Source organism: Haliotis cracherodii, unplaced genomic scaffold (genome assembly GCF_022045235.1).
Source record: "Haliotis cracherodii isolate W230 unplaced genomic scaffold, xgHalCrac1.p SCAF_6, whole genome shotgun sequence".
NCBI classification, from domain to species: Eukaryota; Metazoa; Mollusca; class Gastropoda; order Lepetellida; family Haliotidae; genus Haliotis; species Haliotis cracherodii.
In genome coordinates this window covers 41,041,507-41,065,253 of record NW_027266319.1, presented here as the reverse complement: position 1 = coordinate 41,065,253, position 23,747 = coordinate 41,041,507, and the positions used below count along the sequence as shown (strand labels likewise).

The following is a 23,747-nucleotide window of genomic DNA, read 5'->3' as shown; positions in this document are numbered from 1 at the left end:
CGAGTTAACTTTGAAAAGTGTTCTTGAGGGGCTCATCTGATTTGACTTCACATCACCAGACATTATTTTCACCTGCGTTATACTTGCGTATGGGTTCTCTCTCCAATCGAGTTGTGTCTAAACAATATGGTTTCTCTTGCTTATTTGAAACATGTTGCCAACGACAGTAATAATTCTACATCCAATTTTCATATTATTGTTATTTATAATTCATCTAAGTTGTTTACCCTAAATATCATTTCATAACAGAATTTATGCTTGACTTTGAAATCTGGGCCTGTGATGTAGATACGAGATAAGGCAAAAAAACTTTGCTCTTCGTATTTATAATTACCGGGCTAGGATTTAGCGTTTCGAATTCTGAATAGCCCAAATCGGTGTTTGTCAAGATCAAGATTGTATATAGTTGTCTCAAGTTGGTTTGACTGTATGTAAGCTGTGAGCTTCAAAAATGTTATGTAAGATTGATTGGGTCAGGAGTAAAAAGGTCTATTGTTGTATGAGCTGTGTGATTGAATTCAGTTCAGTCCATACAAATTCCGATCATGGTTGGACGGTTTTGGTTTTGGTGTATCTCCAATCTAATGGCGTAAGTAACATTCTGTTTAAATATATATATATATATATATATATATATATATATATATATATATATATATATATATATATATATATATATATATATATATATACACATATATATATATACACACACACATATATATATATATATATATATATATATATATATATATATATATATATATATATATATATATATATGTATTGCCGCTCAATCCTTTTAATCATATATATATATTTGAGGGGGGGATACGGACGGAAGTCTGATCTTGCACATGCTTCATGTATGTTGAATAACCGTGTGTAGTTATTCTGAGGTATTCTTAATAACTATGAGTGTACCATTTTGAGTATATAATACTGATTGTAAGGTGAATGGTTACTAGTATATAAACTGACATGTATCCGTTTGTTGTATTGTGTCAGGGAACACAGACGGGCACACGAGGAGGTAGGGACATTCATTTTATGTCCTTGCCTCCTCGACGACACGAGGCCAAGTATATGAGAATGCTAATCTGGACTGGGTGAGACCTGTGTGAGGCTCATAAACGATGTACAGTGTACAGGATGATGTGGCAGGAGGCGTGAGGAACTTGACTTTGTGCTTATTATGTACATAATGATGTGTAATGTAACATAATTTATTTTTGACATACATGGGTATGAAGTGATGCATTAATATATTGATGTTGTGCTGTATTAATGTTCTGAGGGTGATTGAATGATGTATTGATGAAGGGATTTAGGAGATGGAGTCTTAGTATAATATTAGTGTACTTGTTAGTGTGGTTGAGTAACCTTAAGTATTTGGAAAGTGTATGTTAGAGTGACAGAGTGCATGTGTGAAGTTTGTAAAGTGTATAATTCTTAATTTTATTTAATAAATGTATTCTTAATCCATATTTGGGTTGTATTATAACTGCGTGTTGTGACAGTCGATTATTTTTCTTGGTTTGTCAGCACTTTACACGTGCTCGTTCGGGTGTTTCATCAAATTGGTAAACGACTGACACCTGTATCACTTCAGGCTTTCCGCCCACATTAAGCTGACACGTCGTGATGTATCACGCAGTTACTCACTCACTGGATTACTGTTCAAAGCGGCGTTAAACTCAACTCACTCACTTAAGTTACGTTCTCTGGGCATACGAGGGTCCGCCTAGAACCACGTAGATTTCTACATGTATCTCCTTGGGAATTCCTCCCCATTTTAATATCACACACCAAGAAATTCTTCTAAAAACAGCTTGACCACGAATCATAATTTTCGTTCCCCTTCACGTTTTCCATGAAACGAATTTAGTTTTGCATCCGGGAAATTAAGTTCTATACAAACGTAGGAAGTGTTATGCTTATTAAGAAGTCATTAATTACTTAATACATCAAGAAAATGCCTTCATTAACTGAATCAAAGTCAAAATAAACAAAGAATGGTAAAACAAAAGAAGATTTATTGGCCGCAGTAATGCCAGTAGAAATATGTACAATAGTATTCGATGTTGTTCTCCTTGATGTAGTAGTTAAATCATAAAAAACAGAACACTTTTGTCTTTCTTTGTATCTCGAAAGGCGAAACATACAGAACGGTTCCTTTATAGACATAGCACTTTGCATAATCTTCTTTAATAAGAGAAAGTACTTTTATTTGCATACTTTGTGCTCCTAGAACATAGATTACGTTAAGTCAAGTTTCTTGTACACAACTGAAGATACAAGACACAAGATCCTTAATATAGACAGGAATTGTTCAGAAAACGGAACAGGCATGTTTCAAGTTTCACATCCAGAAATGTCTATGGAGCAGATGAAGGTTGTTCTCGATGGCAGAACATGTTATTGGTTTTAGTATAACATATTCCCATTGAAGCCAGTGTGTCCAAGAGACAGATCCATCCAGATCAATCTTATACTGTGTTTTACTCAGTGCAAGAACGCCAGGATAGTTCCTGATTGAGTCTGTGTTATTGTTTGACTTGAATCCTGCTGAAGAAGGCACCACAAGACTCGCAGCATGGCGTCAGGCAGCAGTTGAGGCAGATGGTGTACACTTTCCTCATCATGATGCAGTTGATCTCACAAGATCTGATCTGTGGTGTGTACTGCCACACGTGAGCACAGGCAAGCATGGCGTAACTCCAACCGTAGTAGAGGCCGTAGAGAGGTCCACACAGGGTCATCAACATGTAGCAGCATTTGAAGGCGCAGTTGAAGCATGTGTTGGTACACTTCCAGCAGCAGTCAATGCTGTGGGCACCTTCGGGCTCAGCCAACACATCCTCAAACTGGACCTGTGGGTTGTTAAATAGGAAACGTTAGCGGGAACGCATTAGATTATCTGATATGTGAATTCACATCATCTGAAAATTTGCAATATATTATGTTATACAGTATATTTGAGTGAAAGGAAACAAATTCTGTCGTGTTATAAGTGTCGTATTACATTATAAAAGATAGCTACGAGATACATCGCAAAGAACAATGAAGACCAAAGCGTGGTTTATTTCACAACTTTTTTCTATCATGGCGTCATTGCTGGATATTCGAAGGCGGAGGAGATAAGACAATAGGAATTGGGAAAAAAGGCACGGGTAATCGACGTGAACATAGTGGGAATAGGCGGGAAATACCCACCTGTGAATAAAATTGACTTGTCCGACATTGCCAATATTAGATTTTATTGAGGGAGTCATCATTATTTGAATACGGGTAAATATTTTTAAAGCTTGTACAATTTAACATTATCCTTAAAGAGGCTGTACATAATGTGGATATCTCATATACGAAATAAACGCTCGTGGTCGTTGAATATCGTACAATAAAACACTGCATGGAGAATAAACCACTCGGGAGTGTTTTATTGTACGATAAACAACGACCACAGGTCGTTTGTTTCTTAAACATAGTATGCTTTTTCAACATCGGTTGTGATCATAACACCACAACAAAGGCTATATCCAAGAGAAAGCGAGTGAGTGAGTTTAGAAATATTTCAGCAGTATCCCAAGAAATGGGATTCACACATTGTTTCCCTACAGGCGCGCACACTTTGACTTCGGTGTGAACGTGCATGCATGATGTGAAATTTCATTGTGATCAGACAATTATTGTACATGTTTAACTCAACTATAGCCCCCTTATTATTTTGTCGGTATATTTAATATCAATTAATTCCTTTTTAAGGTGCAGGTTAATATTCAAATGATGTTATGTATAAATATGAGCATAGATTCATTTACCTTCAAATGGTCGTTGATGTTGTTAGGATCTCGGTTCTCCAAATCTAGAGTCGATTGTTCTGGCATTTTGAAACAAGATGACTTTGCTGAGGGGCAATACTTTGGAGCAAATGATTCCTGCTACCCTCTCAAGCACTTCAAAACAAAGTGCCTCAAACTTATTATGAATCCTTATGTATATGTTTACATAGTTACAGCATCATACATTGGCACTGATTTCACTGGTCCAAAGTAGTCATGTGGCTTACGGCTTTCAACACGACATGTCCCTAGAAGTCACTCTTATTTTCGGGCATTGAAATCTTAGTGCTTGTCCCTTTGTTGATGACGGTGGTTACTGCGTTGCCTCGTAAATAGTCATTCACTTTCCACACGGAATTACTATCTTATTGAAAACCCTAGTGTAGGCCTTTGAATAAATCTGACATATCCTTTTATGCCTATCCGTATGAGGGTTCAACTTCATTCGTCAGATGGTGTTTATCTGAGCTGTACGTAGAGCTCAAGTAAATCAATGTTACATATTTTTTAGCGAGTTCTCCCCATTTCAACAATCCACTTTTTCCTTCCATTTTGCAGACTCCTCTTAATCAGGCATGTTCTTTAATTTGAAATTTGCATGCAGAGGGATTGATGCCTTAAATTTAAGCATCATTCTAAGACAAACATCAGTTTCTCAAAATGTGCCACAATATTTCAAATTTCAGGAACCACTAACAATTTCTTTTACCTATACGACAACCATTACATCCATGTTGTTCAATTATAGGAATGTGTTGCAGAATGGGGTTTTGGCAGTTCACTATGTAGATTCCACTATTTGTGGCTGCCAAGACTCAGCATACTGCTTCGAACCTGTAGGTCATATAATCACAGGTGGTTTATCTATTGTTGAGAATAGCAACTTTCGTCAGCTATTCAAATATGTACCAAAATATCGTGAGGTGCCTCCTTCCAATTGAGATCACAACTTTAAAATAATTATGGATGCTGTCGAAGCATTTGCCAATGAATGTGCCAAAAGAGAAGAGGAACCTGTTGAATGTCTTTCAGAGTGGGTTAAGTCAGTGCGTGATGTCGTCATTGTTAGGGTAACAAAGAGAAAAAGAGGAATCAGAATTGGAATCAACCCATTCTGAACCAGGCAGTTGTCATCCAAAGTCTGGCTTCCCTACAAGGAAGGTTTGTAGTTGTTCCCCCTGACAAGACCTCAAATAACAAAACCATTATATGTTAGCCTCACTACATTAATAGTTTGATCAAAGAACTTGGCAGAAGTGACGTATCAAATAATACCACATGTAAGGCCAGTATGTTAACTGAGGAAGAATCTGCCAAATGTCGTCCCGATTAGATTTGTGAGAACAATACCCGTGCTCATCGTGTCGAACGTCTGAGGCTTGCATCACTTCGGAGTTTCCTTCAACATTTAGCTGACACGGTGTGTTATAACTGGAATATTGTTCAAACTAAACTCACTCACTCAATCACCATAGTTACGTCCTCAAGGCATACCGGGATCCCCTCAAAACCATGTCAGTTCACGTAGATTTCTTTTGGGAATTCCACCGCATTTTAATATCACACACCAAGATATCAATGAAAATCTGCTAAAAACAGACTGAACACGAATACATGTGCCCATACATAAATAATATACCTTCATTAAATGAATCAAAAGTCACAATAAACAAAGAATTTATAACAAAAGAAAATTTATTGGTCGCAGGAATGCCAGTAGAAGTATGTACAATATTATTCGTTGTTGTAATACTGTATACATCATGCTTGGATCAAGCTCTTTTTGTAAAAATATAAAAAACACAAAACTTGTCCATTTTAACCTCGAAAGGCAAAGTATACAGAAAAGGTCCTGTATAAACATGACGCTTTACATAATGTTTTTTTTTTATAAGAGAAAGTACTATTAATTGCATACTTTGTGCTCCAAGACCGTTACGTCAAGTTTCTTGTACAAACTGAAGTGACAAGACAGGTGGAATATTACACAAGATCCTTAATATACACAGGAATTGTTTAGAAAACAGAACAGATGGGTTTCAAGTTTCACATCCAGAAATGTCACTGCAGTAGATGAAGGTTGTTCTCGATGGCAGAACATGTTATTGGTTTTAGTATAACATATTCCCATTGAAGCCAGTGTGTCCAAGAGACATCCAGGCCAATCTGATACAGTGTTTTACTCAGTGCAAGAACGCTAGGATAGTTCCTGATTGAGTCTGTGTTATTGTTTGACTTGAATCCTGCTGAAGACAGCACCACAGGACTCGCAGCATGGCGTCAGGCAGCAGTTGAGGCAGATGGTGTACACTTTCCTCATCATGACGCAGTTGATCTCGCAAGCTTTGATCTGTGGTGTGTACTGCCAAATGTGAGCACAGGCAAGCATGGCGTAACTCCAACCGTAGTAGAGGCCGTAGAGAGGTCCACACAGGGTCATCAACATGTAGCAGCATTTGAAGGCGCAGTTGAAGCAAGTGTTGGTAAACTTCCAGCAGCAGTCAATGCTGTGGGCACCTTCGGGCTCAGCCAAGACATCCTCAAACTGGACCTGTGGGTTGTAAACAGGAAACATTAGCTTGGACACATTAGATTATCTGATGTGTGAACTGCACATTTTCTTGGAACTACACTTATGATCCAAATATTGAAAATATGCATATTACATTATGTTATGTATTTCAGTCAGAGAAATCATGTATGAATGTGATGTATGTACCGCACTCATGCTTTTTTACATTGTGTAAAATCATCGACCATCTATCCCAATCATTGTATTTTATTTGACTGGCGCACATTGAAATATATCATAGCCTTGGTGTGTTTTTATAAATTATTTGTATTTACGTGAGTTGAACATTTTTTAAATACAAATTGATAAGCTGTAGACGTGTCATAATAAATTCAAAACGTTAACGCCAGAGAATAAGCAATCTCCATGAGGTGTAAAACACAAAATAATAATGACAATTATTTGAATGGATCACTGCTGAAAATCAGTGATGTCACCAGGTGCTCGCGAAAAGGGTAAGCATGTCCTGCTCTACCGTTAGTCCACGCCACTCAAACGCATTTTCAGAAGAAAATGTTAATTAGATGCCCAAGGCCGCACCCAGCAATACTGCAATACTGCAAACAATCTAGGGTGGATCAGACAACCCAGCCATCATCATCATCATCATCATCATCACCATGCGCAATGATCCATGTGAAGCATGACCACAGTAAATGATCCATTAAAGTCAGTGCCAGTGAGTAAAGAGAAGTTAAAACTCATCGTTAAAGTCAAAGTACGGGATATCATCACGCATCATGTTGACACGAAACTTGTCATTATTGACATTCATCTGAAACCTTGATTAAAAAGCTTGGCTGTAACAAAAATGTGTCTTATGTGAATTATGAATAGACATTATGTCATTTAAAGATGCCAAAATGCATCCTCAATTACAAAAGACACATTCGTTATTACCAAATCTATGGAGACACATTATGGAAAGGAAGGATTTAACTGTCACTTGAAAGCTATACAATGATAATTAAATTGTTTTACGCCGCAGTTAGCGAAATTAAATTAAGCTGGCTTAATTGTACCTATGTGGGAATTGAATCCGGCGAGTTTGACAAATGCTTTATCAACTTATTTTACTCATCGCCATCAGAGCAATGCTAAAGACAGCGCCTACTCTTGCTAAAGTAATATTTGTATCATTAAAACATGTTCATTAGTGTTAATATTAATCATCTTCTAATAAAAAAATCATTTTGTCTTCTATCACCGATTCCAGGCATAACGACATCAACGTGCTACAGAATATAGGATTTCCAATCAATCAGTTAAAGTCGCATTTTATTAACTTCGATGTTTTTACCTTCAAGTGGTCGTTGATGTTGTTGGGATCTCGGTTTTCCAAATCGATGGATGATTCAACAGCAGCTTGTTTAGGCATCTTGGAATTGGAGGACTTTGTTTTCAGGCGTTAATTGGGAGGAAACGGTTCTGCTGCTTATCAACGCTCCGAACGAAAAAGTGTAGATACGCTTGTCAGGACTCCAATCATATACATGTTTGCGTAGAAACAGGGTCATTCGTTACTCTAACTTCAGAATCAGATATGGTCATTCATTGGTCCAAAGTAGTCATGTGGTGTTCCAATAAATAAATATCATAGTATCATAGTGATCCTAGTGTGTTTCGGGTATTGAAGTATCTATGGTTTGTACAAGTCGTTGGTTTCGTTCTCTCATTCACCAGGCTATTCACTTTCCTCGTGGATAGCTATTATATTGAAAACCCTATTTGAATACACCTTACAGATCCTATTGTGCTCGTCTGACTTGGTCTATCCAGATATAATTTAACGCTAAGGACCAGTGCTAAGCAGTGATGTTTGAGGTGGTTGATTTGCTGAGTTGAATGTAAAAATAAGATCGTGTAAATAAGGAAATACTAGCATAACTATATATTAATCATTTAAACAATCTTTATTCTAGGTACTGATGAGGCAGGGCGTATATTACTCGGTCATGTAACTGGGGATATAGATTTTGTCTTAAAACGAACTTCTTTTCACTGAACTTGTACTTACAGTGTACTCAGCATTTTGGTTTAACCGGGTTATCTACGCCCTACCATTTTACTTGTAGAAAGACAAGGGCACAATTCGGGTTTATTTTTATATATACTATGCAGAAAAAGTAGGGGATAGTGGGAATCATCAAGACATATCTTCTAATCTATATAGTATTGGCAAATGGGAATGATATCATCATATCTGCTTGGGAGCAGGTGGGTGTGATGAGATGATGGCGCTCTAGTTCTCTAAAGAGGTCAGAGGTCAAAATTTTCATTTTGCAGCCGACGTCACTAATATCGGGTAAAGCCACCTCTGTTGGCCTGACATGCAAGAATTTTTCGAGACATGCTTCTGGTTAGCCGAACAATGTAAGCGTGGCTCATGTTGTTCCAGTCATCAGTGAGAGCAACAGCGAGTTCATTGAGAGTGGTGAGTTGATTTGTGTTCGATGAAACAAAGGTCAGTACTGAGTGCTGGCCATGGTATTACATGGCTCTTTTGCTGTTGGATGTATGATGTCACAATCCTGGCACGATGAGCACGTGCATTATCATCTTGACAGATGAAATGTTACCCAACACATTGTGCAAATGGCACCACGAGTGGGGCAATGATGTTGTTCCGATAGTATTGACCTGTGACTGTCATGGACACTATGGAGAGCAGTTAGGCCAGTCATTGTGATACCAACCCATACTATTATGAACCCACCACCAGAACGATCATGCTGTACGACGTTAACGTCCATAAAACGTTCATTAGGATGTCTCCAGACTCGATTCCTTCGGCCATGAAAGTCGAGAGTGCACCTCGAGTCGTCAGGAAACATGACATTACGTCCTAACGGCGATTGGCCCAGTGCTGACGTTCCCGACACCACTGGCGCTTCTGATTCAAATGAGTTGCAGTAAACTGTAGGATGACACGTAGACGTCGTGCACGCAAATACCATCTGTGCAGACGATGTTGCACCGTCCGGGCATGTTGCAACCGTCCCTTATCTAAGTGGCAGTTTGCAGCCGATGTCTTTATGCCATCGTTCTGACTAATCTTATCTGTCCTGGATTGGCGTTGTTGCCGTCCTCAATCATCGACGTTATATGTTTGTTAGTATCAGGCTCAAAATCTGCTGATGACAGATAGAGAAACATGCAGTGTTTGGGTAACAATATACTGATATGTCCACCTGCAACATGTTTATGACACGTAAACGTAATGATTAAATATGTTTAAAAAGTGTATTTGAAAGTCTGGTTCCCAGAAAATATGCATCTGCTCGCAACCGAGTCTGAGCGACAATGGTTAATCTGGCATACCACCCCTTTGCACATGCTGTCCGAGGTCACGTACTTCATGAGTGCCAGTGTTGTGAGTGGAAGCTTCATTTCTTCGGAAGCCACATAAATCACTTACTTCCATTGCCAGATATTGGTGTATTCCCCTGTAGCTTCACCTCAAAACAACATACCCCTACCTTTTTTGTTAAGCATTACCTTAGTACTTTAGCCTAAGAACAACACAAACTGCCATTGGCTTTATTGCAGGTCATGATACATGGAGAAAAGTCCTGCTAATGCTGGTTTCTTCTTTCAGCGAGGTTAAGTTAGTGAGTGAGCATGGTTTTGAAGAGCGTCATACCACTCTTGTTCAAAAGTTGTTTGATCAAGGTTACAGCATTCAAGCCCTCAGTTAAGCTTTCAAAAACTCGCATGGTTGACATGTAGAGGACATTTCAAAACATGACGCATCAGTGACAAAAATGATGTCCGACGTAACTCCCTTTTTTCCCCTATGTTTTTCAATGTGAACAATTGACTTAAAGTTTCGTGTGTTTGTGACGTGTGCCGGAATAAGCTCGCCTTTTCAAGAACACCTGTATCATCACTATTTCACAGTGATTCATAAACACATGCTCGTGATAGAGTCGGAATCGTACAATAGAGTCTGCCCTTACGAAAATTTAAAGGGTTTTGTGGCTTTTATTTACGCCACTTCTATTAATATTCCAAGAATGGCGCCGGATATCAATAATAAGCTTCACATATCGGCCTGACGAACGAACACTTTATCCACTCGGCTAACCTTACGTCCCCGAGGTTAAGGACAAATTGCTCCGACGTCTCCGTTCCAACAACCTCAGATGTCGCCGACCAGCACGTCGTCCTGTTCTCCAACCACGGGATCGACAAGCACGACTTCAGTGGGCACAGGGTCATCACAATTGGCGTCATCGTGAGTGGAGGCGTGTCATCATCTCTGATGAAAGTCGCTTTTGTGTCTCCCATGCAGACGGAAGAGTCAGAATTTGGCGGCGTCGAGGTGATCGTTTCGCTGACAGAAACGTTGTGGAAAGGGATCCATGGGGTGGACCTAGCGTCATGATTGGACTTAATGCGAGACTTGGACCCATGTGCTTTCTGAATGTTGGTCAAGGTCGGGGACACGGCGTCAAATGGAACAACGTTGGGTCTGATCACTTGGTCGATATACCGCTGAGCAGTGACGCCGTGTCCCCGACCTTGACCAACATTCAGAAAGCACATGGGTCCAAGTCTCGTATCTGTACGCAGCGTTGGAGGCGTCATATTCATTAAATGAAGTCGCCTTCAAGTAACCCATGCTTGTCATAAGAAGCGACGAACGGGATCGGGTGGTCAGCCTCTCGCTGACTTGGTTGATGCTTGTCATCGTATCCCAATTGCGTAGATCGATGCTCATGATGTCAATCACTGGATTGTCTCGTCCAGGTTCGATTATTTACAGACCGCCCTCATATAGTTGTAATATTGCTGAGTGCGGCGTTAAACAACAAAAGGTTTTACTTTCAAACAAAGTAAAAGATCTTCATTAAAAAATCAGTTAGTAAAAACAAACAAAGTATTTTATAAAAGACGGTTTATTGATCCCAGAAATGTGTATACAAATATGTACACTATAATACATGTCCAGGGTACACAAACGAAAATGCAGAACATGGCAATTCTGTTCAGTGTTTCTTCATCAAGTGAAATATAGGTATAAACACGCGACTTTGTATGGGAATAACTTTTTCATAATGGTTTAGACAGTTGAATAAATGTTGTTCACGTTTCTAAGAAATACATCACTGTAAGGCTTGAAGACTTCATTTGAAAACATCAGTGTTTAGCATTCCTTCCTGATCCACCCACAGGGCCAATAGTTGACTGTGCTCCGAATACTGATTGCATGGTGAGCTAAAATCATCCGGATTAGACTTACATAATACTTTACTTTGTGTAAGAATGGCATGATAGTTCAATATAGTTTCTGTGTTACTGTTTGACTTGAATCCTGCTGAAGAAGCCACCGCATGATTCGCAGAATGGCGTCAGGCAGCAACTGAGGCAGATGGTGTATATTTTCCTCAGCATGACACAGTTGATTTCGCAAGCTCTGATCTGTGGTGTGTACTGCCAAATATGCGAACAAGCAAGCATAGCGTACTGCCAACCATAGCAGAGACCGTAGATAGGTCCACACAGGGTCATCAACATGTAGCAGCATTTGAAGGCGCAGTTGAAGCAAGTGTTGGTAAACTTCCAGCAGCAGTCAATGCTGTGGGCACCTTCGGGCTCCGCCAAGACATCCTCGAACTGGACCTGTGGGTTGTAAAGTAGGATACATTAGCTTTGACGTCATATTATCTGTGAACTACACTCTTTGATACTGTGAAATACTCTCAGTAAATCATAATTGTCCAGATGAACATATTTGTTAATTTGTCAATACCGTTACGTTATCATGAGTGGGTAAATTTAGTTAGCCTGCGATAAATAATGTACCATACTCATAGTGTTACCAAATATCCATTTGTATTGTATTGTATTTTGAATGATGCCTAAAATCGTATAGTTTTGGCATAATGTTTTGAAGGGAGTAGAAGAGGTCACATCAACAAATGAGGAAGATAGAAGTTTCAAGGCGTTTATTTTCAATGTGTTATTATCGAAGTTCTCTTTTGGATAGTTATGATATTATTTTCGTAATGAAAAAGATTTCATGACAATGTTTCGCCCGAAAGAGAAACAACTACTTCATATTGTCTACTGATGCTTGTGTACACCATTTGTACATTCATTTGCGTAATAATTAATTTATCAGTTCTAATTCAAACATTCTCGTGTGCACATTTCTCACAAGGAAATGTTAACGAGTCTTTGCATTAGGACAACATGTTATACAAAGCTTGTCCGATTTCTGTATCCAATTAATTGATCTAACAATCAGTTCGGCGATATCCAAAGGCAGCATGCAGTGATACGTAAACATAAGGATACATAAATAATATACCTTCAAATGGTCGTTGATGTTGTTGGGATCTCGGTTGTCCAAATCGATGGTTGACTGTTCACCCATTTCGAAATCAGGTGACTTTGTTAACGTGCGATGCTGTAGAACAACCACACCAGCTACTCGCCAAGACTGTTAAAGGCACATTGTATCCACGCCTGTCACGGGGATCATTATATACGCGTTTACATGGTTACGGGGAAACATGGTGCATTAATGTCTGTGTCTGGCCTCCACTGGTCAAAAGAAATCACGTGCCTCACTGATGGTATCGTCGGGTATTCCTTGAAGTTCATTTCGATAATTGAAATCTTTATGATTGTACCTGGAGTGACGACGGGAGATATTTCTGAAGCTTCGTATATACATCCAATCAGTCACTTCACTAAACAGCCATTTTATTGAAGCCTATGTGTGCGGATCTGATAAATAGGGAAACGTATTGTTCTGGTTCGTTTGGCACTATCAACCTCGGACAAGCAGGCTTTATCTTCTCCAGACCTTTAGTTATTACATCGAAAATGATTTGGTGACACGGGTAATTTGAATAGTAATTACTTAGCATATAGTGTTTGAGGATAGATCTAATATAAATAACAATGAAAATATGTTCCTGTCAGTGAGTGAGTGAGTGATATCAAAGTGACATGGGCACTGTTTAACCATAATGTGTATTTTAATCAGGGGTAACCTATACCAAATGCTCTATTGTGTAACTTTCGTAAATCTGCGACTATGCACATGAGGAAATTTCATATTTAAACCAAAGTATTAACTGCGTATGAATCTTGCCTTCTTTACCCTGAAGAACATGGAGTTCGACTATTAACTTGTTTGTTCGAGTCATTTTGGGAATTTTCAATATCATCTTAAAAATAGAGTGAACGGGTGAATGTTTTAGTAATATTACTGACATATCAAGATGTGACTCTGAACCAGACAAGCCAGTGATTGATATCAAGATGACCCACCACCGCTGTTATGGTGAGACACAAATCCTCAAAATAAACAGTAACTGTAATCACCCGATCTCAATTCAGATGTTTCTACCATGCCGAATACTCGATCCAGATTAGTAACATTTCAAATACTCAAGTTCTAGACATCAAATGCTCAGTTACATTTTTAAAGATTGCATTTCACCGTATTCCCGCTCTGGAATCTCTCTGTGCCGGGAGATCCTGTTCATATTTAACATATAGCAGGTGACTGGTGAAGTCGTTGTCCTAAACTAAGGGTTTTTTCGGGGGCTCAGTAATTTTAAACTTAAAAGCAATGTGTGAAATGCGTGAACCTACTCGTACCACCAACTCCAAGAGAGACGATATTTGTATTAATATAATCCAAATTTCACATCAAAGGGGTACTGAATATGAACTATTTTATGATAGCTATTTTATGATTTTTAAAACTGACAATCGGTCAAATGTGGAGGCATTGCCAAACCTACCTTCTGAACGCGTTCCTAGGCAGTCCGTTGTAGTCACGACCTGTAAACAATATATCAGTTGGTTGCACGTTCCCGTTTTCTCGAAAAGAACGCAACTAAATCATATGGTCTTAGTTTAGAATTGTCCGCAATGCGTTCCGTGTTGTGAATGGACAAATGTGTTTCATCTGGGTGTCATCTTTTTTGAATAAGCGCAGCAAACGTATTTTAAATGAAAGAACCAATAGAAGTTTGAAAACGAATTGCACATCTTATTTCACTCAAAATACACTGTCTGGGGGACGCAAATGATAAGCTGCTTTCACATGTGGATACTATTATGAGATTGGACATTTATAAATGTATTTAAGACTGCTTTACTTGTATAAAGTTTATTTCATTCTTGTAGCTTGTACATTTCGGAACGATGTGCCATGCAACTTTCTCAGAGACTAACTCTTATTGACTGTGAAAACATGTGACATTGTCTCTATATAATTAGGGTAACTAATCATTGCTGGACATATGCGGTTGATAAAACGTGAATTAACAGAGAAGCAAATGTTTGCATGGCCTGGTTCACGCTTGGCATGTACAGCCCTTAAACGTGCAGGAAAGGTGGAAAATGTTTCTCATCGGTGCCTAGAATGACGTCCGATACAATTCCCTTCTTTGACTAGTACCACATGTTCCCGTGTTGTTGTTTTTTCAGGTGAACAATTGACTTGCCGTTGCATGACTGTGTTTGTGACGGGTAGGCGGGGCAGGATACGCCCACCTTTTCGCAAACAGCTGGTATCATCACTGTTTAATAACGATTGATAAACACATGCTCATGATGCAGTCGGAATCGTACAATCGACTTTAGAAAATCGATGTTTCTTACGAATATGGAAAGGGTTTTGTCAAATTTATTGACTTCTGCCACTAAGTGATCGAACCCTAACCCGCCAGGGACCTAACCACTTCAATCCGGGGTCTCATACGAAATAGAAACGGCGAACCTAACCTGTGACACAAAAGCTCCGCGATTTGCGGAGCTCTCTCTCTCGCGGCCACCGATAGTTCCTCATCGCGATTTGCGGAGCTCTCTATCGCGGCTTCCAACAGCTCCTCACCGCGATTTGCGGAGCTCTCTCTCTCGCGGCCACCAACAGCTCCTCACCGCGATTTGCGGAGCTCTCTATCGCGGCTTCCAACAGCTCCTCAACGCGATTTGCGGAACTCTCTCTCGCGGCCAACGATAGTTGCTCGACGCGATTTGCGGAGCTCTCTCTCTCGCGGCCACCAACAGCTCCTCAACGCGATTTGTGGAGCTCTCTCTCACGGCCACCAACAGCTCCTCACCGCGAATTGCGGAGCTCTCTATCGCGGCTTCCAACAGCTCCTCACCGCGATTTGCGGAGCTCTCTATCGCGGCCACCGATAGTTCCTCAACGCGATTTGCGGAGCTCTCTCTCTCGCGGCCACCAACAGCTCCTCAACGCGATTTGCGGAGCTCTCTCTCTCTCGCGGCCACCAACAGCTCCTCAACGCGATTTGTGGAGCTCTCTATCGCGGCTTCCAACAGCTCCTCATCGCGATTTGCGGAGCTCTCTCTCGCGGCCACCAACAGCTCCTCATCGCGATTTGCGGAGCTCTCTATCGCGGCTTCCAACAGCTCCTCATCGCGATTTGCGGAGCTCTCTATCGCGGCCACCAACAGCTCCTCATCGCGATTTGCGGAGCTCTCTATCGCAGCTTCCAACAGCTCCTCAACGCGATTTGCGGAACTCTCTATCGCGGCCACCGATAGTTCCTCATCGCGATTTGCGGAGCTCTCTCTCTCGCGGCCACCAACAGCTCCTCACCGCGATTTGTGGAGCTCTCTATCGCGGCTTCCAACAGCTCCTCACCGCGATTTGCGGAGCTCTCTATCGCGGCCACCAACAGCTCCTCACCGCGATTTGCGGAGCTCTCTATCGCGGCTTCCAACAGTTCTCATCGCGATTTGTGGAGCTCTCTATCGCGGCCACCGATAGTTCCTCATCGCGATTTGCGGAGCTCTCTATCGCGGCTTCCAACAGCTCCTCACCGCGATTTGCGGAGCTCTCTATCGCGGCTTCCAACAGCTCCTCAACGCAATTTGCGGAGCTCTCTATCGCGGCTTCCAACAGCTCCTCAACGCGATTTGCGGAGCTCTCTCTCGCGGCCAACGATAGTTCCTCATCGCGATTTGCGGAGCCCCTATCGCGGCTTCCAACAGCTCCTCACCGCGATTTGCGGAGCTCTCTCTCTCGCGGCCACCAACAGCTCCTCACCGCGATTTGCGGAGCTCTCTATCGCGGCTTCCAACAGCTCCTCAACGCGATTTGCGGAACTCTCTCTCGCGGCCAACGATAGTTGCTCGACGCGATTTGCGGAGCTCTCTCTCTCGCGGCCACCAACAGCTCCTCACCGCGATTTGCGGAGCTCTCTTTCGCGGCTTCCAACAGCTCCTCACCGCGATTTGCGGAGCTCTCTCTCTCGCGGCCACCAACAGCTCCTCATCGCGATTTGCGGAGCTCTCTATCGCGGCTTCCAACAGCTCATCATCGCGATTTGCGGAGCTCTCTATCGCGGCCACCGATAGTTCCTCAACGCGATTTGCGGAGCTCTCTCTCGCGGCCACCAGCAGTTCCTTACCGCGATTTGTAGAGGTCTCTTTCGCGGCCACCAACATCTCCTCAACGCGGCCTCTTCTACGCAGAGCACGTCTGGGACATGATTGGGAGACGTGTATACCGTCGTGAAAGGCCACCGCTTCGTGAGCCCAACTGTGACAGGCGCTGCAAGAGGAGTGGACAAGACTCCCTCAGACTGTCATTGGAGGAGTGATTCGGACTATGCCATGCCGTTTAAACGAATGTTTAAGGGCGATTCTGATGATTGTAATGTTGCATCTAGTCCTACCTTTTCCTTATCTATCCATTTCAATCACTCGATACCTCATTGTATTTCGGTAATCATACGTTATTTTAGAATATCCCCTTTCTTTGGCGTGTACATGATGTAGTGGGAACATGGGCGCTTCTTCATTCAACAGTTTCCTGTTTCTGCTTATATCCCCAAAACATCATCCACTAGATCTACTAGACAAAACACGTGTATAAGTATTTATTTGTGAATAACAATTTGTTTAGATAATATTACTGCACAGGTCAAATACTGTATATTTGTTCTGATATTAACGTTTCCGCTTTGTAAACGATAACAACATCTACCAGACAACAATGGTGTGTAAAGATTTATTTGGATTATACAGACAATAATCTATGTACAACAGAAAGGAAATAAACAAGATAGGTACATATACACGTGTATATGGAAAACAACAGTTATATATATACACAATGGATATCAAAGGGTACAGGAAAGATATCACAGTTTCTGAGGGGAAGACAGTTTTCTCAGCCGGCGAGACAGAACTTCAAGAAATAGAGTCGATGTCCCTTCCATCCTCACGAACACGTCTCGTCCAATAGGAACCTGAGCATTTTGATGCAGCGTTGTTAATGAGATTGTGGGCTATTTGTTGGCGACGGCGATTTTACTGAAGCACAGACCACATGCTTCGCAGATCGGGGCCAAACAACAGTTGATGAGGGAGCCGAAGAATTTCTGGTAGCATCCAAGCGTGGAACTGCACATCCTGAGGCAGGGTGTGAACTGCCATATGTGTTGGAAGGACAAACAGGCGAACTCGCATCCCCAGCAGAGAGCCAGGGGAATAGCACAGATGAAGGTGAGGAAGGTGTAACAGCAGCTCTTGCCACAGGTGAAGCATTTGTAGGAGTTACGCCATACACAATCTGCACTGTGGGCTCCTTCGGGCTCCCCGATAACATCCTCGAACATCACCTGCAAACAAGGGAAATAATACTTAGGATTTTGTGACACGTTATATTTACAGATATGAAAACACACCGCCATCGTTGAGAATAAAATGACAATAATAACAAAAAGAATGAAAACGTCCTAGATGATCTGTCCATCTTGCTTGTCCAAACTCCCTTCCTAATTCAATATACTTTACTTTAATGACCCTGGAGTCGGTTAATTCTAGATGTCTGCTTAGGACGCATATTTTACAACATAAAAATGTGCTGAAGAAATAATTTTTGCAATGAAATATCGCCAACTGCATTCTTTGAACACTTTAATAAACTCTGCAAAGAAAAGGAACATTATTTTTTTCCGACAATACGAGGTATATGTAAAAAAGAAATTCAGTAAAACAGGTCTTCGTTACGTTTTAGCACACACTCCACCTTTGAAAATCCAATGGCTGCTCCCCTAGAATGGACGTATTTCAGCAAATAAAAGTCTTATAATTATTTGCTCATACCAACAGTCAAACAGTCAAACACCGAACTTACAGCTTGGTCCCTGCGTATTCCTTATTTATTCCTCATTTTCGGTTGTGTCGAACCTCGGATAACGCGATGCATTACGTAGGGCCTAGTACAACAGTGTTTGACAGCTTATCAGTCAACCAATTGAAAAACAGCCATAAACTGTTTGGTATGAATCAAAGATTGTGGACTTTATAAAGACTCACATCATTTGTCTGATGGACTCGCCAACGTGTTAAAAAACCTATTGCAATATGTTAGAATCATGAAAGTTAAACATTAACTCTTTTCACAAACATAATATCTGGTGAATGTCGAATAAAAAATTTGGGAATTCTCATCTTATAATAAGTATACCTCACCGAAATAGCCAAACATTATATACGTAGAGCAACCACTGAAGGGTCACCCACTTTTGGGGGACTGAAAACATATTTCCGAAAGCATCAAGGAGTCTAAAGAAAACAGAATTTATCAATGCCAACTTTTTCATTATGAGAAAACACAACGTTTCCGAGTATATGCTTATTCCTTCATCAGGTCACTTAATGTTATAAAGCAGAGAGCATATTTATGTATTAAGTTTTAAATCCTGTCTTCCAGTCCATCGCTATCAACTATCAACGCTAAGTAACTGTTAAATGTTGGCTTCCATTTTTTTCCATTGGTAAAACCTATCGACGTCAATTAAGTGTTGACGTCCCTTGTTAAGTTTCCACCTTTGTTATCTTATTATTATTATTATTATTATCATCATTATTATTATTATATATGTTCTCTGCTTTATAGTTTTTATTTACCTGATGAAGGAGAAAGTATATGCTCCGAAACGTTGTATTCCTCATAACAAAAAAGATGACATCCATAAAAGCTCTTCCTTATGAGTATCACATCTAAATGTCATTCAAAGACTTGATTAAAGAGTCTACATACATGCCGAATGCATTGCGTTTTAGTTCCAAATTCGAAACAAAAGAAAAGCGATAGCAAACCAGCGATGGGGCAGTGCAATGGGTACTCAGCTCCTGGGGGCATTGTAGAGAGTCAGTATATTGAGTAACCTCCCCTGTTTCTCATCGTATTGGTGCACTTTGTCCTCAGACTTCTACCCCTGTCCTTAATAAGCCTGGGGCGTTCGACTCTCGGGTGAAAACTCTTTGCCGAGTCCCAAGATCATGTGGCATCGGCGCCCAAGTTTGTCCGAAATATGTTCAATTAGCACACCACTCCATTCCGCGGATGTCTGGTTACAGAATAAGGACAGTATTCATCTTGTTCGCATATTCTTTTCATTAATAATGTCACAAATGTTCATCACTATGTGGTCTTAGACGATTGGAGCTATTTCATTCCAATTCTATTTCTGTACAGGAACTCTTCAACTCTGATATTCGTATCAATACTTGCATTGAGTATACGTGCTTCCAGAACACAGCCTATTGCCATGTTCCTGTACTGCTAATTTCAATAAAGACTTCGTTGATTGCCTAGGCCCGGGCGCGTATGTATTCAGAATCTTTGGTTGGCTGGTGATTAATGTCAGAGTGCCATGTGGAGTTGTGGAAAGTTATGATCGAGATGAAATAAAAAAAAAGTCTCATTAAACCATTAGTTCAGTTAAGGCATTCGTTGCATCTAATTGTCCATATCTCTTGAACTAATGTGGACGGATAAGAAGATTGATTTGACATAGTATTGCATTAATGGAGATCATATATATCTTAGACCTTTCCTATACATGACCTCGTATTTTAAACCTTTGAGCATTTAATAGATCAAAGTACATATTAACATACTAACACCGTGATTAAACATATCAATACTTTCACTTTATTCGTTTCGTATGAAATTGATAAGGTTACTTCATATATCCTTCAAATTTTATTTGCATTTTGAAACGTGTCTTCAAATCATTGTTATTATTTGATACGTACCTTCATGTGGTCGTTGACGTCGTTGGGATCCCTGTTCATCATGTCAAGTTCTGCCATTTTGTTTGAGATCGGTGATTAACAAGTAAAACAAATCCTTGCCGCGAGTTGTTGAAGGGAGTCTGTCCGGCTGAAACTAAGGTTGTTTTCCTCAACACTGGCCCTTAAATATCACCAACAAAAATGTTTTCCTCGATTGCCAAGTAGCAACGTGTCCGAGTGTAGGAATAACTTGAAAATGGAGCACATCCCTTACCAAGTCACGCAACCGGTTCAATCTGAATTTACTTAGCTTAAAGTTGAAAGCATTATCATTCAAGGATTATGTAAATATACACATCGGAACACGTGGGTGCGTTTCGTGAAATTCATAATGACATTGGCAGCCTTGTGCAATATATGCATGATGACTGTCCATACACGAAAAGTTTAAACAATATGGCAGGTTGCCCCCATACGTTATTGTGCTATGGTTACCCTTCAGTTCATTCATAGTGACAGATATGCAAATACGGTCTCCCATCAGAACAGTGGCAAGAACACGGAGATCACTGTGTTGAGGTACTTCGGTATAACATGTGGAAACAATCCCGATCCCGTTGGAAGTATTTCTAGCTGTATATATTTTTGCACGTATGAAACGTATGTCGACACTTTGTTATTTTCAATCGTTTATAAAACAGTACATGTTTTACTTAGGGCATATGGCCTGGTCACTGGTATGACCAAATACATGGACTGACGAGGGATTGGGCCACAAACATCTGCTTGTGCAGCTAAACAACGTAACATACACAACGTCGACGCAGGGGGAAACTAACGTCGGTTTAGGCCAGATTCCATTTGGCCAAAACGCAAATTAGCGTTGAAATTATATGAATTGATCCCTGAAAACCACTTCAAAGTGTTTCCTTCCTTTCTTAACGTTTAATTAAAGTTAAAACCATATACAAAATGCTATCTCAATATATCAGTGTGTTAAGTAATGATCCTCACTGTTGTCATCATCTTGATTCCGGGACAGCTGTGGTAGTACACTGACCGCGAAATACAAACAGAGGTTGTACACAATCTGAAATTTAATCAAACACCTTGAATTATCTTTTGTATTACAGAGTTGATTTCTGCTACTGAACAAGTGTTGGATTTTAAAGAGGTTGGACTGGAGCACGTATGTGGAAACCTATGTCTTGCAGCACTACCACATGGTAACGATCTCCCATGGAGTAGTAGTTACACTGTGTACCTATTCCTTCCGTGGTTCAAGCCACTTGACATCTAAGTTGCAAGGTAGGACACTCTACTACTAAGGTACTAACTCTCTCATTTACTGTCGTATATGCACATCAGCTGGGACATGTGCGTGTGTGGGGGTGGGGGGGGGGGTGGGGGGGGGGTGGGGGTGGGGGGGACGAAACGCGGCGACAGTTGCATGAAGGGATTCCGAAGTTGATTTTTTTCAAAGTAACATTTGTTTCAAAGGCGACTGAAATGGATTAGGGTGGTATGGTTAGGTTACCTGCTTGATTGTGTGCCATCGTACCCCGACTGTGTGGGACGTTGCTCATGATATCAAGCACTGGTTTGTCTGGTTATGACTCGATTATTTACAGGCTGTCGTGAAATGACTTAAACGTTGCTGACTGTCGGGTGAAAAAACATTCATATGTTTTACGGACGGACAGTATACTCTTGTATTTGAAGCACAGTCCTGGGTGGCACTTCCTCACAGCGATCAGATCCCAGGGCATCTACATCTACAGTGCCATCGTCCTCGTGCCATAATCTTCTTAACCAAACAGCTTTGATTTCGAGTGAAAATTCGTATATGTTACAAACTCGTTACTAATGAAATTTTGAAAAATGATAATATCCTTGATTACCATGGAGCTGGGGCGTGGACATGTGTATATGCACATGCATATAAAACGGGCATATGGGCAGTGATTTGTTATAACGAGAGGTGTGACGGCCTGACAGTGCCCACTTCCTGCCTGCCGACATTGGGCTCATGTAAAGTACTGGGCACCCGTCAGGACAGTCCGCAGTCATTCAGAGTTTGGTTCCCGCGTCATGATGAAGAGGCAGAGTCAAATAATGTTAACACTCTAAATTCACAACATTCCGATTTTGTAAATAGGTTTTGGTTACATTTTGAATTTTAATGCGGCAAGAATTACGTTGAAAACTGTGCGACAAACATGGCTGTTCATTCATGAAAGCCCTCAGACTGACATTTAGACCCAGAACTAAAGATTTCTCATTTATATAATATATATCTACAAAATAAAATAACTAAAATCCAAACAGAACCCAGAGCAGTCCTTATTTTCAAAGCTGAGGCAAGGCAGACTTGCCGAACCATTATAGACCTGACTAAAGTACCAAACCAATCAGGTGTGCGGAAACAGGAAAGGGCACTCGAGTGCAGCTGAACTTCACACCTTTTGTCGTGGAATCCTTTTTCTATAGGAATATAGCTGAATTATATTGTCAAAGAAATCAGCTAGCGCTACAAACAATAATTGAGTTTTGACTCAACCATGCATCAACATATTAGCAACGTCGTGTTAACTGCTCGAAAATAGGATACGCGAGGTGGTGCCTCAGTGAGGGCGTTAATCACACTGAGGTTTGAATCGCACCGAAAACGTGTGAAATGCTGGACATTTTTATTTCATAGAAAAATAACGACTGTAAGTATCTGTCGGGGTGAGGTCGTTATGTCGTGTTTTCCGATCGCAGCGTTATGTGTGAGGGGATCTGTCTGTCGAAAGCCATTAGACTTGTCATGACCATTATTGAGTTTTATGAAGTGTCTTTATTTCTTTGTAAACATCCATCTGTTTGCATATTTTTGCAAACATGATTGCGCTGTCTATATATGTTCTGCTACTTAATATTTACTTTTACTGTTTACGTGTTTATCCCCAAAACACCATCTACCAGATAACACACGTGAGTAAAGATTTATTTGGATTGTACAGACAATAATCTATGTACAATATGATTCAAATTTGATTGTCAAAGCAAACAACAGAAAGGAAATAAACAAGATAGGTACATATACACGTGTATATGGAACACAACAGTTATATATATACACACAATGGACATCAAAGGGTACAGGAAAGATATCACAGTTTCTGGGGGGAAGACAGTTTTCTCAGCCGGCGAGACAGAACTTCAAGAAATAGAGTCGATGTCCCTTCCATCCTCACGAACACGTCTCGTCCAATAGGAACCTGAGCATTTTGATGCAGCGTTGTTAATGAGATTGTGGG

General features: G+C 40.7%; 5 protein-coding genes across 5 annotated transcripts; all 5 read right to left on the bottom strand.

Annotated features, from left to right (window-relative positions):
- Positions 1–2,019: 2,019 nt before the first annotated feature.
- LOC139445353 (caveolin-1-like) lies at positions 2,020–4,038 on the bottom strand. The gene is made up of 2 exons (XM_071226487.1): positions 3,822–4,038; positions 2,020–2,873 (listed from the first exon to the last, which is right to left on the bottom strand). The coding sequence occupies exons 1-2, from the start codon at positions 3,885–3,887 to the stop codon at positions 2,547–2,549; spliced, it is 393 nt and encodes a 130-aa protein (XP_071082588.1). The 5' UTR covers positions 3,888–4,038; the 3' UTR covers positions 2,020–2,546.
- A 1,737-nt stretch (positions 4,039–5,775) lies between these two features.
- Positions 5,776–7,792, bottom strand: LOC139445523 (caveolin-3-like). Its single transcript, XM_071226663.1, has 2 exons — positions 7,715–7,792; positions 5,776–6,393 (listed from the first exon to the last, which is right to left on the bottom strand). The coding sequence occupies exons 1-2, from the start codon at positions 7,790–7,792 to the stop codon at positions 6,067–6,069; spliced, it is 405 nt and encodes a 134-aa protein (XP_071082764.1). The 3' UTR covers positions 5,776–6,066.
- Positions 7,793–11,368: 3,576 nt separating this feature from the next.
- On the bottom strand, positions 11,369–12,857 carry LOC139445524 (caveolin-1-like). Its single transcript, XM_071226665.1, has 2 exons — positions 12,731–12,857; positions 11,369–12,039 (listed from the first exon to the last, which is right to left on the bottom strand). The coding sequence occupies exons 1-2, from the start codon at positions 12,794–12,796 to the stop codon at positions 11,713–11,715; spliced, it is 393 nt and encodes a 130-aa protein (XP_071082766.1). The 5' UTR covers positions 12,797–12,857; the 3' UTR covers positions 11,369–11,712.
- Positions 12,858–15,639: 2,782 nt separating this feature from the next.
- LOC139446434 (coiled-coil domain-containing protein 91-like) lies at positions 15,640–17,636 on the bottom strand. The gene is made up of 3 exons (XM_071227758.1): positions 17,563–17,636; positions 16,642–16,966; positions 15,640–15,984 (listed from the first exon to the last, which is right to left on the bottom strand). Exons 1-3 carry the CDS (start codon positions 17,634–17,636, stop codon positions 15,640–15,642), a joined length of 744 nt encoding a protein of 247 aa, XP_071083859.1.
- A 69-nt stretch (positions 17,637–17,705) lies between these two features.
- Positions 17,706–20,529, bottom strand: LOC139445995 (caveolin-1-like). Its single transcript, XM_071227262.1, has 2 exons — positions 20,467–20,529; positions 17,706–18,038 (listed from the first exon to the last, which is right to left on the bottom strand). The coding sequence occupies exons 1-2, from the start codon at positions 20,521–20,523 to the stop codon at positions 17,706–17,708; spliced, it is 390 nt and encodes a 129-aa protein (XP_071083363.1). The 5' UTR covers positions 20,524–20,529.
- Between the last annotated feature and the right edge of the window lie 3,218 nt (positions 20,530–23,747).

Coding starts and splice junctions, on each gene's coding strand:
- LOC139445524 (XM_071226665.1), bottom strand. CDS start 12,796: ATGGGTGAACAGTCAACCATCGATTTGGACAACCGAGATCCCAACAAC. Junction 12,040..12,730: donor ACATCAACGACCATTTGAAG/GTATATTATTTA, acceptor TACAACCCACAG/GTCCAGTTCGAGGATGTCTT.
- LOC139445353 (XM_071226487.1), bottom strand. CDS start 3,887: ATGCCAGAACAATCGACTCTAGATTTGGAGAACCGAGATCCTAACAAC. Junction 2,874..3,821: donor ACATCAACGACCATTTGAAG/GTAAATGAATCT, acceptor AACAACCCACAG/GTCCAGTTTGAGGATGTGTT.
- LOC139445523 (XM_071226663.1), bottom strand. CDS start 7,792: ATGCCTAAACAAGCTGCTGTTGAATCATCCATCGATTTGGAAAACCGA. Junction 6,394..7,714: donor ACATCAACGACCACTTGAAG/GTAAAAACATCG, acceptor TACAACCCACAG/GTCCAGTTTGAGGATGTCTT.
- LOC139446434 (XM_071227758.1), bottom strand. CDS start 17,636: ATGGAAGGGACATCGACTCTATTTCTTGAAGTTCTGTCTCGCCGGCTG. Junction 16,967..17,562: donor CTGTCTTCCCCTCAGAAACT/GTGATATCTTTC, acceptor CTCCTCTTGCAG/CGCCTGTCACAGTTGGGCTC. Junction 15,985..16,641: donor AGAGAGCTCCGCAAATCGCG/GTGAGGAGCTGT, acceptor GGTGGCCGCGAG/AGAGAGAGCTCCGCAAATCG.
- LOC139445995 (XM_071227262.1), bottom strand. CDS start 20,523: ATGGCAGAACTTGACATGATGAACAGGGATCCCAACGACGTCAACGAC. Junction 18,039..20,466: donor ACGTCAACGACCACATGAAG/GTACGTATCAAA, acceptor CCTTGTTTGCAG/GTGATGTTCGAGGATGTTAT.